Source organism: Phyllobates terribilis, unplaced genomic scaffold (genome assembly GCF_046119375.1).
Source record: "Phyllobates terribilis strain yellow unplaced genomic scaffold, ASM4611937v1 Scaffold_4__5_contigs__length_816908805, whole genome shotgun sequence".
Lineage (NCBI taxonomy): Eukaryota > Metazoa > Chordata > Amphibia > Anura > Dendrobatidae > Phyllobates > Phyllobates terribilis.
Window position 1 is genome coordinate 207149857 of NW_027362764.1, and position 15288 is coordinate 207165144.

The 15288-nt window shown below is 46.7% G+C and overlaps 1 protein-coding gene across 1 annotated transcript in view; it reads left to right on the forward strand.

Annotated features, from left to right (window-relative positions):
• The first annotated feature begins 2483 nt into the window (after nt 1-2483).
• Nucleotides 2484-15288, forward strand: part of STT3B (STT3 oligosaccharyltransferase complex catalytic subunit B) — a 125037-nt gene continuing 112232 nt past the window's right edge. Inside the window, exon 1 of the mRNA XM_073678032.1 lies at nt 2484-3072. Coding sequence (XP_073534133.1) covers nt 2822-3072 — 251 coding nt within the window. The 5' untranslated portion in view covers nt 2484-2821. The remainder of the gene's footprint in view (nt 3073-15288) is intronic.

A 15288-nucleotide genomic window follows, 5' to 3' on the forward strand; every position in this document is an offset into this window, starting at 1 on the left:
CCGAAGCATACTGCCAAAACGGTAAAAGAAAATGGTTTAATGATAAAGTCAATATTTGGAGTGGCCATCACAAAACCCTGATCTCAATCCAATTGAAAATTTATGGGCAAAGCTGTGAAAAGGCAGGTGAGAGCAAGGCGACCTACAAACCTGGATCAGTTACACCAGTTTTGTCAGGAGGAATGGCCCCAAATTCCGACCAACTATTGTGAGAAGCTTCTGGAAGGCTATCCCAAACGTTTGACCCAAGTCATTCACTTTAAGGGCAATGGTACCAAATACTAATGAAATGTATGTAAACTTTTGACTTTGCAGTAAGTAATAAAAATGCCTTAAAACATTCTCTCTCGCTCATTATTCTGGCATTTGGCAAATATTAAAAATTATGGTAATCCTAATTGACCTAAAACGGGAAAGGTTTGTTCTGATGTCATGTCAGATATTGAGAAAAACATGCATATGTGTCTTTTTATATAGTGTATGTAAACTTCTGGTTTCAGCTGTACAGTATGTAGTCCTTGTGTTGGAATCAGAGATGTATACACCATACGCTCACTGAGTTCTCCAATAACTGTCCCAGTAGTGGAAGCTGCTGTGGCCTCGTCCATCACTTGTCAGTCAATTTCGTAATTGTGCTGATGAATGGAGGCAGCGGGGCTGCGTCTCCTTGACATATTGGTGTTCTCCTTGACAAATATGTAGCAGCCGGGAAATCTGAGTGATTCCCCCTGCTGTTATAGGTGACACAGTACAATACCCACACAGTGAATTCCTACACAGCGCCCTCCAGATCTACAATATGGTGACCCTACTGTACCCACCTGACAAACTATGGTGACCCCAACACGGTATAAAGGCCCCCAAACAAACCTCAACACGGTATACTGGTCCTCACATAGCCCTCCAAACAGTATAATGCCCCTCCCACATAGCCTTCCATATATTATAATGGGCCCCACATAGCCTTTCATATAATGTAATGGGCCCTACAAGTACTTATTGATTTAAAAATAAATAAAATACTTACCTCTCCCCGTTCCTCGCTGCTCCGGTCTCCTCAACGCGTCTTCTGCAGCTCTGTACTGCAACGTCAGATGAACAATGATGGAGGAGGGAGCTGCATGATTACCATACAGTTGAAAGGGTGATGACTGACGGGGGGATCTGGTGCGGGCCCCCCCACCAGCCGTGTGGCCATCTGCCATTGGAGCAGTAGCGGTGGGCAGAATGCCCATACACTGACAGATTCTAGTGCCTTTGTGTGGGTACACTATAATGGGTCTGCCTCCTTATAGACCTCCTCCAGGGTCTTTCCTGTAAGCCAAGTGCTTCCTACAGTTGCATCTGTTCCACTGATTCTGGAAGTTTTCCTTTTTCTTTTGTGCCCCCCTATGCCAGTTATGCCCCCCCTAATAATACAAATTTACCCTTCAACCAACTGGGCGTGTACCACAGGACTCCTCTGGGGTTGGCGGGGGCAGACCTCTGGGGTGGAGGGGCACAGAGGGAAGAGAATAACTGTTCCAGAATCGTGAGGCAGCTGCATCTGGAGGAGGCACTCATGTAAACTAATACTCCAGTGAGGGGTCTCAGGTCCTGTTACAGGGTGGTCCCATTCACATCACCTATTCACAGAATGGCTGTGACATTGGGGTCTGGCTCCTGAGACCCCACTGACCATTGCTATTGACAGGTAGCGGAGGTCGCACGATTACTTGCCCCGGCGTCTTGGGGCGCTGGCTGCTGAGATCAGTGGGGTCTCAGGGTCCAGACCCCAGTAATCACAGTCACCTGCCCCCATTAGCCACAAGGAGGCGGTGTCTCCCGGTGAGGCCTCGCGTGTACAATCACTGTATGTCGGTGATCGGCCGTCGCTCGGGGATGATCGCTGACAGCTGTGAGGACGTGGCTCTGTCCCTGGGATGAGCAGACACTGCCCCCATGCGATGTGACTGTAGACCAGCAGCACGCGACCAGGCTGCGCTGCTGCACACACACGGCATACAGTAACGACCAGGTCGTTCTGCAGAGGACCCTCCTGGACTCCACCGGGTGCAGCCGCCCCGCTCTCACGTTTCCGGCAATGAATGAGTTGACGGCAGATTCTCACATATTGGAGAGAAATAATTGGATGACGAGGGCCCAGAAGCCACGCCCCCAGCCACAGCTCATTTTCCGCAGTCTCCGTAGAGTCCCCGCCTTTCCCGTGCGCCTTGCACTGCTATTGGTCGAGACGGCCCGTCAATCACTTCACGCTTTTCCTTTTTCCAGTTCAGCTGACAGCACGTGCCTTAGGCCCACAGGGAAGTGTCAGGGAGGTCCCGCCTCTGCGTGACGTCATCAGCAGCGGAAAAAGGCGGGCGTTAGCGGTCTATTGTCTACCACTGGCTCTGGGGTTTCCGTAGCTCCGCCCCCCACGTACCTGTCGCTTGTTTATTGGCGGGGAGTTTAGGCACTGTAACAGTGGGCGGGGTCTGTCATGACGCCCCTCCTTCTCCTCAGCTCTGACTAGGAAATGTCATTTGAGCTGAGAGCTGAGGAGCGCTGAGCGGCTCCGTCCCGCCGGCCTCTCGTCTGGATTACTCCCGGGACTGTGATGTGGACGGCGTGCGCGGACGCTCCGACGGAACCTCGACTAGTAGCGGCACGGAGCAGCGGAGGATACCGGTGTCCTGCAGCGGACGAGCCCCGTGCCTGCGCATTTTAAAGCTCCCTCCTCATTCCCGAGCAGTCACCGACCGTCCTCAGCCCCCGCCCGCCCCCAACACACACCCCCACCCCGGGAGGAGGAGGAGGAGCGGCCAGCGGGGGGGAATCCAACATGGCGGAGCACGCAGCCCTGGATAATAAGCACAAAGCGGCAACCGCCAACTCCGGGGCCTCCTCCCCCGCCCTGAGCTCCGGGCGCTCGGACTCCCCCGGGGGAGGGCTCTCGGGGGGCCTGTCGCAGCCGGCGGGCTGGCAGTCCCTGCTCTCCTTCACCATCCTCTTCCTGGCCTGGCTGGCCGGCTTCAGCTCCAGGCTCTTTGCAGTTATCCGCTTTGAGAGCATCATCCACGAGTTCGACCCTTGGTGAGTGCCCGCTGCTGCCCGCCGAGTGCTGGGGAGGTGGCACCAGGGGGAGGCCGAGCACACTTCTGTCCTCATGGGCAAAGTGCAGGAGGCTGCCTGATCTCAGCATGGTCTCCAGACTCCATGCCCTGCAGACTGTGTGCCAGGCAGATCACTCCATGCCCTGCAGACTGTGTGCCAGGCAGATCACTCCATGCCCTGCAGACTGTGTGCCAGGCAGATCACTCCATGCCCTGCAGACTGTGTGCCAGGCAGATCACTCCATGCCCTGCAGACTGTGTGCCAGGCAGATCACTCCATGCCCTGCAGACTGTGTGCCAGGCAGATCACTCCATGCCCTGCAGACTGTGTGCCAGGCAGATCACTCCATGCCCTGCAGACTGTGTCCCATGGTTGTGCCAGGCACATAGCATCATGTTCTACAGACTATGTGCCAGGCTAGGAGGCTTCTGTGGCCGTCTGGCACTGCTTGCACTCTGCCTTGGGCTGTGGTTACTGAATGTGCCCAGGTACCTGTGCCCGGCTGCCTTCAGGCACTGGCTGGGAGGCTCCATGTGTTAGAGGCTCGGCTTCCTCTTCACTGAAACGTTATGGTTGAAAATGAGCCTCTGGAGCCTGTCACAATGGCACCTCTTATGCCAGCGGGCCATCCGGAGCTGGCATGTATTGGTACAAACTGCTGCCAAGTGTCTAAAGCAGGTGATCAGACCTGGCGTGTAGTACAGAGGACTGGGTGACCACCATTGGGCATACACTGGTTTATTAGCTGCTGGTATATACTGTTCTGCAAGGGTTTCTACTGTGGTGGGTATAGACTTACTGCGCGATGAGGCGATGCATAGACTTGGCACCTTAGCACTTCCATACACTGGCATATACTTGGTCACTACACTTTTTCGTATGCTGGTGTGTGCTATGTCTATAGTATACAGGATTGTTAGGAACTGGCAAGTTTGTGACTGGCATGTACATGGTCACTAGGCTTTTTCATGTGCTGGCATGTGCCATCTCTGAAGTATATGAGGAAGTCGGGCAATGGCATGTACTTGGTCACTGTGCCCCTCGTACACTTGCAGGTGCTGTGTGTGCCGGGCGATCAAGCACTGGGTACCCTGTATCTATAAGATAGAGGTGCCCATCTCCTGGCATATACTGTGTACTTCTCCCCAAGTATTGCTTGGCACTAGGTGCTGGGTACTTTCTGAAGTATTATGGAGCCATTCATTGCTGTCATATACTGCTTCTCTAGTTCCCTGGTTGGCCAAGCGCTGGTATATACTGGTTAGCCGGGGCTGTCAGGCTCTGCCTCTTGACAAGATGGTGTAATGTCTTTATTAGAAGTGTGTAATTTCCCATGGTCTTGTGGGCATCTGTCTGGTAAGGAGGGGGGTTCTTCATCCCTATGAGAGAGATGATAGCCGTTGCCCTCCAGCTCTTTGATGTAAGTGATGAGCTTTCTGCCCGCTGCCTTCCTGCTCTTCATGACTCCTACGTTTTTGTGTTTGCGGCACTTTCCTTGTCCGCAGGAGATGATTTGATTTTTAGGGATGGAGGGGGTGAGGATGAGCCTGATCTCCCACCCTGCCATATGCCCTTCTCTCTGGTGCACTGTCACATAGCTGTCTGGCAGGAGGGAGCGCAGTGCTATGGAACCCAGAGCCGCCTCCTCAGTTAGCGGCTGCTCAAACTATAGTGATTATGAGATTGTGGTCAGGTTACAGCCCTGCCTTGTGATTACAGGGTGCTTACCAGGAATATCAATTCCTTTAGGTTTGTAAATCTATAAAGTACAGAATACATACAGTGTAATCCAGCATGAAGGGGCTCTGGATTATTAGATCTTTGTAGATAGAACCCCAGTAGGTCAGCCCAAACTAAAATCTGATACTACCGCTGTGTTAATCTGTGTAATCCCCGGAGGCTCAGAATTGGACTTTTTTATTGCCAGATTACTATGCAGTTCGGTAATGGACCATCGGATGCCAGATTAAAGGATTACTTTTGTGTACTTATCGCTCTGTGTACCTGTTCAAAGGCTTCTTGCAACCAGTGATCTGCAGGGTAATGTGGAGTTTTCTCTGATGAAATAATGTGGTAGCAAAAGGGGGGGCCTTAGATGTTAGGCCGAGCCACCGTAACCATGTGCAGTCACTACCCTGCTCCATTTCCTGCTATCACTTGGTTTGAAATGGAATCTGTTACCAGGCTTTGCTGGCCCAATCTGAGAGCAGTATAATAGAGGGGCAGAGACCCTGATTCCAGAGATGTATCACTCACTGGGCTGCTTGCTCCCTGTTCTAACTGCTGCAGATCTACCAGTTCTCTGAATGCTGAGCTCTGTATAACCCCACCACCACTTATTGGCAGCTTTCTGTGTACGCTGCATAGGCAAAAAGCTGCTGATCAGTGGTGAGGGGGTATACAGTGCTCATGACCAGGGCTGTGGAGTCGGTGACGGTATAAAATGGACCGACTCCGACTACTAAAATATATAATAAACTGGGTACAGTAATTCAATGCAGTTTGTGGGGAATATTTTTCATAAGAATTTGGGAAAGTTATGAAATGTCCTATAAATGTCTGTCCTATTCCTGATCTAAGGATCTAGACTTTTAGCTGAGATGAATCTGTGCTACAGTGAATTTATCACTTAAACATGAGCCATGTATGAGGGAGTCGGAGTCGAGTCTGAGGTTTGGCTTACCGACTCCACAGCCCTGCTCATGACTATGGAGGACTGCTTGGCAGCAGGTTTATTCGTTTTCGAGTGATCTTCTGTTGATAAGTGTTTTTATTACAATTACAGCAAGCCGCTCAGTAAATGACATCACACGGAATCAGGATCTCTGCCGCTATCAGATTAGGTGGTAATAGAACTTGTGATTCCCTTTACTACAGGTTGCTGCATGGTAAAAAGTACAGGTATTGTTATACAAATGTTATTTTTCTAATTTACGAGGGGTTTTAACTGCTTTAGAGCTGACTTATTTTGAAACTTATAGACAATGCATATACCGTGTATATATACGGTTGTTTTTTTTTTCCTTCAAATTATCGATTAACTTATTACTAACATTATAGCTGGTTTGCAGAATAATGCACAATATTGGCTCATATCTGACTTGCTAAGTTTATTAGTTTATATTTGGGGGGATCAGTATGATCAGTCAAACGAACAGTATATTTGTTGTGCTACATTTGTACCATGCGACACTTCATTTCACCATTCCTTTGATGGAGCCATTTGAAAGCTTTTTTGGGGGGAGGGGAGGTAGTGAACTGTACTTTAGAAACCTTTTGTTGTGTGTAAATATATAGTTTGCTGTTTTATTTTTATTACAATTTAATTATTTTTGGGCAACTACTGTAAGCTAATTACTGCAATGCAAACAGTATATAGAATCCTTATACCAAAGTATTACTGCCTGTCCATCTGTTAGGTCTTGGCTTTGGAGCTGCTTGATGGGTCTGAATACCATTTTATTGGGCTTCCAGCTGACATAACATCCAGAATCTCCTAATAACGTTTCTGGGGTTGCTGACCCTTGATGGACTCAATTGAAGCTACAAAATAGCCATATGTACAGAATCATTTTCTTCCTCTTAGATCTCCTATAATACTGCAGAGCTCCTCTATCTGCTCTTTCAGCAGATTTGGCAGTACAAACTGCATATATTCAGTAATTAAATAGATCTTGGACCTGATGATGGTGTAATTACTTTATAAATCCATGTTTGAATGGCTGTACATTCCTTTATGAAATTTAAGCTCCATCTTTACTCAAGGAGCCTGATTGACAGCTCCTCAGTGTTTCCTTCTTGCTGCTGAAATCTCACCCTGCTCAGTACAAGCTGCAACAGTCAAGACAGGCTGGGTGGGCCGAGGCTAAATACAGTTTATGCATCCATTAAGACTTCCAGTTTCAAAGTAAGTACACCAGGTTTAAGATGTGTTTAATAAGCTATACACTTTGCAGGTGCCTGGGAGCTTGTCATGTGAAGCGTGGAATAATAGGGTTAACGCCACCAGGTGACGTGACATTGTCTCACGTGACTGCAGCAGCCTTTATTATTTCATCAGAGTGGACGTTCGATCTGACTAAACATTGATGAGCTGCAGCAAATCAGTGGTTGCTGATTGGCTGCAGCAGTCATGTATACGTTGTTTTTATTTTCTATGGGGCCCAGAAATGATCAAGCAGGGATGGTTTAATAGTAGACATCCCTTTTAAGTAGAGTTCACCTTTTTTGTAGGTTTGCTTTGATGGTTCCTTGGTTTTCACAAGGCGACGTTCCAGAAGGAAACAAACACTCTCAGTAATTATTTGAGTCAACGTTCGTCCGCTTGACATTGAATTAGGGAATGCGCGGCCTTGACACATGCTTTGGATTTAAGGAAGTAAATGCTGCCAAAATGATCATGTAAGAAACTGAGCATTGAAAGCCTCGGTCCTGTACTTCCGAAAGGCCATGATGAAAGCTTTAAGAATTGTGCTTATCAGGCAAGTAGGTGGATAATAAAGGGTTATTTCCAACAAGTGCACTGGAGCGATCGTCGCTCATTGATTGCAGAGAGGGCTAGGTAGCCCTGTGTTCCCTGTATTAGCTCTATTTTCTGTATATGGTTTGAGTCTTTTCACAATTCATTTGTAGAAGTAATGAGCCTGTAAATATTATATGTTAGAGTATTCTATTGTGTGCGCTGCTTTGCTGGTGAGATATGACTGGCATCGTTGGCATGCGAGTCCAACCTAACGATTTGTGTTTTCAGTCTTGGTGTAATATTTTTTTCCTATCTCTTAGGCTTTGTTCACATCACATTTGGGCCGTGTGTTTGTCAAATAGACAGAAAAAGCTTTCTATACATCATATTTATGCAGCCTCTGACTATGCATCCAGCAAAGAAAAAAAAAAGTTGAATCTTGTTTTTTTGATACATAAAATGGCACTGTGTGCCTTCAATGTAACATACATCAGAGATCTGTTCCTTTAGATAAACCAGTTAAAGGTGTGGTCCATTACTTGGACAGCCTTTTCTTGATCTAAAATGTTTGGCCCCGATAAAATAAAGTTTATACTCCCCTCCCATTCCGGCACTGTTTCAGCGGTGTCGGCACTCGCGGTCCCAGGGCTCCCGCACGGTTGTTGTGACACGTGACCCCCATCAGCGCTGGCGTCACTGTCTCCGCCTTCGGACAAATCAAACATGCGGAAGTCCGGGCTGCAGCTGATCTGACTTCCTGCCTCCTGTCGAATTGAACTTGATGAGGGACCGTGACGTCAGCGCCCATTAGTCGCCGGTGTCGTGTGTCACAACAAACGCACGGGAGCCCCAGGGAGAGAGCATGTTGACACTACAGGAACGGTGCCAGCTCAGGAAGTAAGTGTGTTTTTTTTTTTTTATTTTATCGGAGCCAAGCGTGGGATATGAGAAGGGTGGGGTGTCCAAGTAGTGGACAACTCCTTTAATCTCTCTGTATTGTCCAGGAGAGTTCTGCAGGCAGACATTGTCGGTCTCTACAAGCCCAAGTAAAGTGAACCCTGTTAAATAAGAGCAGTTGATGGTGTATGAACACAGGACCCAGGGATGCACTAACCCAAGAGTGTCCTAGATCAGCAGTCGTACCATTCCTTATCCAAAATCTTGTAAGACAGAGAGAAAAGAGGCGCTCCATGTGTGATATTGTGAGGACAAGTATGTAAACTAGTGGGTGTCGTCACTCCCCTGAGTGATTTGTGACCTAGCACAACTCTGTGAATCACAGGTGAGGCACAATGAGAGGCTGCTGCTCCGGCTGCTGGCCTACACCTTGGTGGGGAGTAAGTAAAAGGAAGCAGCAATTCCCAGGCGCTGCCAAGAAGTGTAGGAGACTGGATGTGCCTTAATGGAGAACTTATTCATGCAACCTGTTTCAGAGTCAGTTTGGCTTATCTGAGGAAGGAGTCAAATTGGCTCTGAAACGCGTTGTATGAATAAATTCTCCATTAACGCACATCCAGTCTCCTACCCTTCTTGGCAGCACCTGGGAATTGCTGCTTTTTTCCTCCAGTTTCCTCTTCTCCCAAATTTTAGCAGGCATGCACATTAAATGTAAGATGAGAGACTGGCCAACCATCAGATGTGTGTGGGGGGGGGTGGTCTGTGGACTCCAGCCCTACAAATGATGTTGGAGTGACGCGGGGCTGTTGGAACTTGTAATGTGTATGACCAGCTTGATCAGAAGTTTAAGGGATGCATGCTGGGATACATTTCACTGTGGAGGTAACAAGGTTTGGACAGTTTGATAAATGCCTCCCTATCTGTTCCTGTCTTCGATTTACTTTTTGTGCTCATTTCTAGGATTTGGTTGTGTTTAGACTTGGGTTCAGTCCCTTTTATCGGTGTTAAAAAATAGAAATGTTGCAATTTTCACACTGTCCATTCTAGATTTATGCTGTTTTTCTAGAAATGTACAATAGCGTGCAAAGGTCATTGTGAAGGGAGAGGTAGGTCAGCTGTGAAATTGCAGATTGTGAATGGTGGATTATGTGGTGACCTATGTACAGGGGTGTTCACTGAAATCCTGCTCGTGATAATAATGTGACTGCTTAAAACTCTTCCTGGAAGAACAAAAATTATGAGTCAATGGCCAGTGTGAAAATTGAAAAATTTTCTAATGCTTAAAATTATTTTTTTATGTCAACAGTGCCTAGGCCAATTACTGAGCTCAGGGGCTCTATGTGGGGCGTTCTGACTATGCTGAGCTCAGTAATTGGTTCCCGCACTGTCGACCTGTTGGACTGCAACTACTGTCAGACATTGAGAGTGGTGGATCTGCTGTTGGGAAGCAAAGCGTGGTTTGCTTTTTCTTACCATCCAGCCAACAGGATTTTCTGAAAGGAGACAACTCCTTTCAGTTTTAAAGTGGGAAAAATTGGCAAATTTAAGTGGGCTGTTCAGGCTTGTGGTTAAAGTCTACAGTCATTCTGTAACTGCTGACTTGTGAATCCACAGTTTTCACTTTCAGGGTACTCCGGTGCTGGGAACAGGCGGTCATGTGACTACAGGTATGCGATTTACATACTTTTAGCCACATTACTACTAGACTTGTCCGACCTCTCTTAATTCACTTGCATTGAGCAAGGACGCACATGTTTAGTCTGCACGTGACCGCATGCAAATCACATACTTGCTGCATGCACACAGTGTCTGCAGACTTGAACTCCAAGCCTGGACAATCCCTTTAAGCATCTGGGGCGTTTTGATGACATCCAAACTAATACTAGACTGCAACCGTAGCCGTAATCTAGACACAGAGCAGGAAACGAGTGTAAAAATCCTGCTGAAATGTTGAAAAAGGAGATGATTTTTAATTGCAGTTGCTTGTTTTTTACAAACATTTTGAATTTTTTCCAATATTAGACGCTGAAATTATTTTTCCTGAATTGTTAGAACATGACTAATTAGTTCAGAGTATTCATTTTCTCTTTCAAAATCCACATGTCTCACTTCAGTCATATATCATCAAGCTGTCATGTTCAGGTTAAGAGACTGGAGTCCAGTCTATGCATTGTGGTCCAACTCAGACCGCACCACACGGATGTGGTCTGTGGTTATACCTGAAAGAACACACACATTATAAGCTATGGAGCTTTTCACATGTCATTGGTATTTTTGCTGGCTGTCTGCAAAAAATCACAAACAGATGTCCATTTTTGATCCGCGTCAAAATTTCCCATAGAAAAGTCTAGTCTGCGTTTTTCAAAATCACCGAACACCCCTCCCCCATCCTCAACCGCAGTCCTGTCTTGTCATTTACACAGTCTCCGCTAATATAGGCTTCCCGGTTCCGTCCTCAACACACTGGAATATATGCAAATTACCAGTTTGTTTTGCGTTGAATCAGGAGACTGAGACCAACAGGCACAAGGTAAGCTGTGGAGCGGAAGCTGCTGGAGCAAGGGGGGGGGGCAGACGATGTATCACTAACCATTCTCATCAATCATCAGCAGGATTATTTCTGGGTTCATGAATCCCACCCGTCCAGACGCATGGACAGTAATAATGCTGCTGCTGCCAGGCTGTGGTGTTAGCTGCTAAAATTATGTATGGGAATTAAAAGGAAATCTGTCATCAGCTTTATGCTGAGCCTTTTTCAGAGCAGTGGAAGGAATCCCTGATTACACTGCTGGGTCACTTACTGGGCTGTATTCCTATTTTATACATCTATTGCATACCCACAAACTCTGCCACAAATGTATAGTTAGATGCAAGCCCCATTGGATCCCGGACACTGCTTATAGGTGGTTGGGTTTACCATACGAATGAATAGGAATTCTGACCACCATGCCACCAACAGTGGATCACGTCAGGGCCCCATTCTCCCGAAGTTTGGGAGGATCGCATCTATCAGTGACTGTTAAATGGGTATACCCATCACATACATCTTTATCTAGTTATCCTGCTTGTCATGATATGAAATCGCACTATTGTATGCTCTTTGTGATCCATTCTGTATTTTCAGTTATTGTTGAGGACTCAGATTACAGTATTATTGCCGCAGTGATGTGTCGTACAGTAATCCCCATTTAGTGTGTAAGGCTTGTGTTGGCTGCAAGGCATGTTGGATATATTAAACTTGATTACAGGGATTTGCTTTGTGTGATCTGTAGCTTCGTATCAAATGTAGTAATCCGATACTATTTAGTATTGCCAGTTTGCAGTACTTGACAGGACATACAGTTGAAACCAGAGGTTTATATACACTATATAAAAAGAGACATATGTAAGTGTTTCTCAATATCTGACATGCAATCAGAATAAACCTTTCCGGTTTAGGTCAGTTAGTATTACCATAATTCTTAATATTTGCCAAATGCCAGAATAATGAGAGAGTGTTTTTAAGGCATTTTTATTACTTACTGCAAAGTCAAAAGTTTACATACACTAAGATTACTATGCCTTTAAACAATTCTGGACTGCCCATTTGATGATGTCCTGTGTTTGGAAGCTTCTTACAGTTTTTTGGCAACATCTGAGTTAGAGACACACCTGTGGATGTATTTTAATGCACACCTGAAACACTGCTTCTTTAAGTAGCATCATGGAAAAGTCTAAAAAGGTCAGCTAGGATATCAGGAAGAGAATTGTGGACTTGCACAAGTCTGGCTCATCCTTGGGTATAATTGCAAGATACCTGAAGGTGCCTCATTCATCTGTACAAACAATTATATGCAAGTACAAACAAGATGGGAATGTCCAGCCATCATACCGCTCAAGAAGGAGACTGGTTCTGTGTCCCAGAGATGGAACGTGCTTTGGTCCGACATGCGCATATCAACCTAAGGGCAAAAGACCTTGCTACCGCTCTCCTCCGGAGTCTTGCCAGCAGCGTAGAGCACACACAGAAAGTGACGCGCGCCGGCATTGCAATGGGCGCAATGTCGCTTCCGGTTGCCATCTTGGCGGGAAATTTGAAAAAAAAGTGGCTGGACCTGATGTCTGGAGAGGGGGAGCCTCATCCTATTGGATGGGAAAAGGTGCTGGATCTCAGTTTCCTGTACAAATAGGACCCAGATGGAAGACTCCATAAGGTAGGACTGAGGTTCTAATGATGGATGTGTCTGCCCCTAAAGCCTCTGCAGAGCCCAGCGCAAACCCTGGCCCAGTGAGTATATCTGGTAAAGGGAGGTCCGTCTTGGTGCAGGATCCATCCTTAGGTCTTCCCCTTGTCTTTTAGGGTGACAAAGATCCTGCACCAAAGCCAAAAGAAAAACCTGCAAGTCGCAAATGTGCCATTTGTAGTAAGAAGCTCCCATCCGCCCACAAAAAGGCTCTGTCAGTAGTGTACGGAAAAAATCATCTGTGAGGAGCAACCCTCCATAATGGATGAAGTCAGAGGAATGGTTCGATAGGAGATCCAATCTTCCTTGGCCACCTTTTCACAATCCTTTTCTTGGGGTCCCTCAGTATCCAGGAAGAGGAAGTACGCCCCAGAAGATACCTCGGACTCAGAGGCAGAAAATTCAGCCACTGAGGAATGTTTAGAGGATGATAGGAAGTTTTTCTTCTCCTTGGATGACCTTGAAGAACTTCTACTCGCTGTCAGAAATACAATGGGAGTAGAATAGGAGAAAACATCTTGCACTGTCCAGGACGAGATGTTTGGGGGATTGAGATCAAGTAAGAAAATGGTGTTCCCTATTCATGACCACGTCCAGAATTTAATTCTGGATGAATGGGAATTTCCAGAAAGGAAGCTGAGCATTCCATCTGACCTAAAGGATCGCTTCCCCTTAGATGAGGACGTCTCTAAATGCTGGACAGAGATACCTAAAGTCAACATCCAGGTGGCCAGAGTGGGGAAAAAAACCTACCTTACCCTTTGAAGACTCTTCTCACCTTAAGGATCCACTTGACCGCAAGATGGATAGTCTACTTAGGAAGTAATGAGAGACGTCCGCTGCCGCCTTGAAGATGAACGTCGCTTCCACCTGCGTCACAAGAACCTTATTCCGCTGATTACATCAGCTGGAGGATCATATCCAGGGTGGTACCTTGAGAGAAGATCTTCTGGCCTCCCTGCCCCTCTTACAAAAGGCAGCAGGATTCCTGGCGGACGTCTCCGCTGAATCCGTCCAGATTGCAGCAAGAACTTCAGTTCTCCAATACCGCAAGAAGGGCACTGTGGTTAAAGATGTGGAGCGGTGACATCCTATCTAAAACCAAATTATGCTCCATACCCTTCAAGAGAGAATACGTCTTAGGTCCGGCACTGGATGATTTATTGGAGAAGGTATCCGATAAAAAGAAGTCTCTCCCAGAACCAAAGAGAGGCCATTTCGTCCTCATCAAACACAAAATCCCTCATTCAGAGGAAAGGGTAAATCGGGTTGCTGGAGCTACCCCAAAGGAGGAAGAGGTAGAAGCATTTTTCAATCCCAACGTTCTAACAGGCAATGACGCCAGACAGGTGGAAGGCAGATTCTGCAATGGCGGAGAATAACATCAAACCGCAAGATCCTAGACTGGGTCAGATCAGGAATAAAAATAGAATTTTCCTCCTTTCCCCCTCAGAGACTGGAAGTAACATCTCTCCCATCAGCAGAACTCCAGAAGGTTCTAACATCAGAACTCCAGCAGATGCTGTCTTCGGCAGTAATTGTCCCTGTGCCAGAAACAGAACAGGGCAAGGGCCATTATTCAAGATTTAATCCTGGTAAAAAAAACAAACGGATCCAATCGGATTGTCAACCTGAAGCGGCTAAATCAATACATTCTTTACCAAAGGTTCAAAATGGAGTCAGTAAAAACCACTATCCCACTGATCGGGAAAAACGTTGTCATGGCTACCGTAGACCTAAAAGACGCATATTACCATGTGCCCATTCACCCAGGTTACCAGCGATATCTGAGGTTTGCGGTCTCACTAAATCAGACAGTATGCCATTTCCAGTTCAGAGTTCTTCCTTTTGGCATCTCCTCGGCGCCCCAGGCCTTTACAAAAATTATGGGGGAAGTAGTCGCATACATCAGGGGAAAAAAATATCTGCATCGTACCTTACTGGACGACTTCCTCATCATGGCTCCTTCTACTCCTGTCCTCAAAGAGCAACTTCAATTAGTCTTACAGACCCTGGGGTCCTTGGCTGGATCATAAATCGGGGAAAAATCAGACCTTACCCCATCAACACAAGGTCGTCTTAAGAATCATCTTAGATTCTCAGGATCAGAGGTCCTTGCTACCAACATCTGGACAATTAAATGTGAAGTCAAGGGTCCAGATGCTAAAGAACCAAAAGACTGTATCCATAAGGTTCGCCATGTCTGTTCTAGGATCAATGACAGCATGTATCCAAGCGGTTCCCTGGGCCCAGGCTCGCACAAGAATCCTTCAGAACTTCATCCTCTCTCGCTGGGACAAATCTCCAGAGATGCTCAACTCAAAAATATCTCTTCCCCAGCATGTGAAAGTATCTCTCAACTGGTGGCTCAACCTGGAAAATTTGACCAAGGGTATTTTGTGGATTCAGCACCCAATCTCTTCTCTAACAGACACCAGCAAAAGGGGTTGGGGAGCAGTCATATCCCAGAAGATCTTCCAGGGCATCTGGCCCAAAGAGATGGACGACCAATCCTCAAATTTCAGAGAAATGAGATCTGTAGAGGAGGCCCTGAAGGCAGCAGGTCCCATTCTCCAGGAAACTCGCGTCATGATTTATTCCGACAACATGACA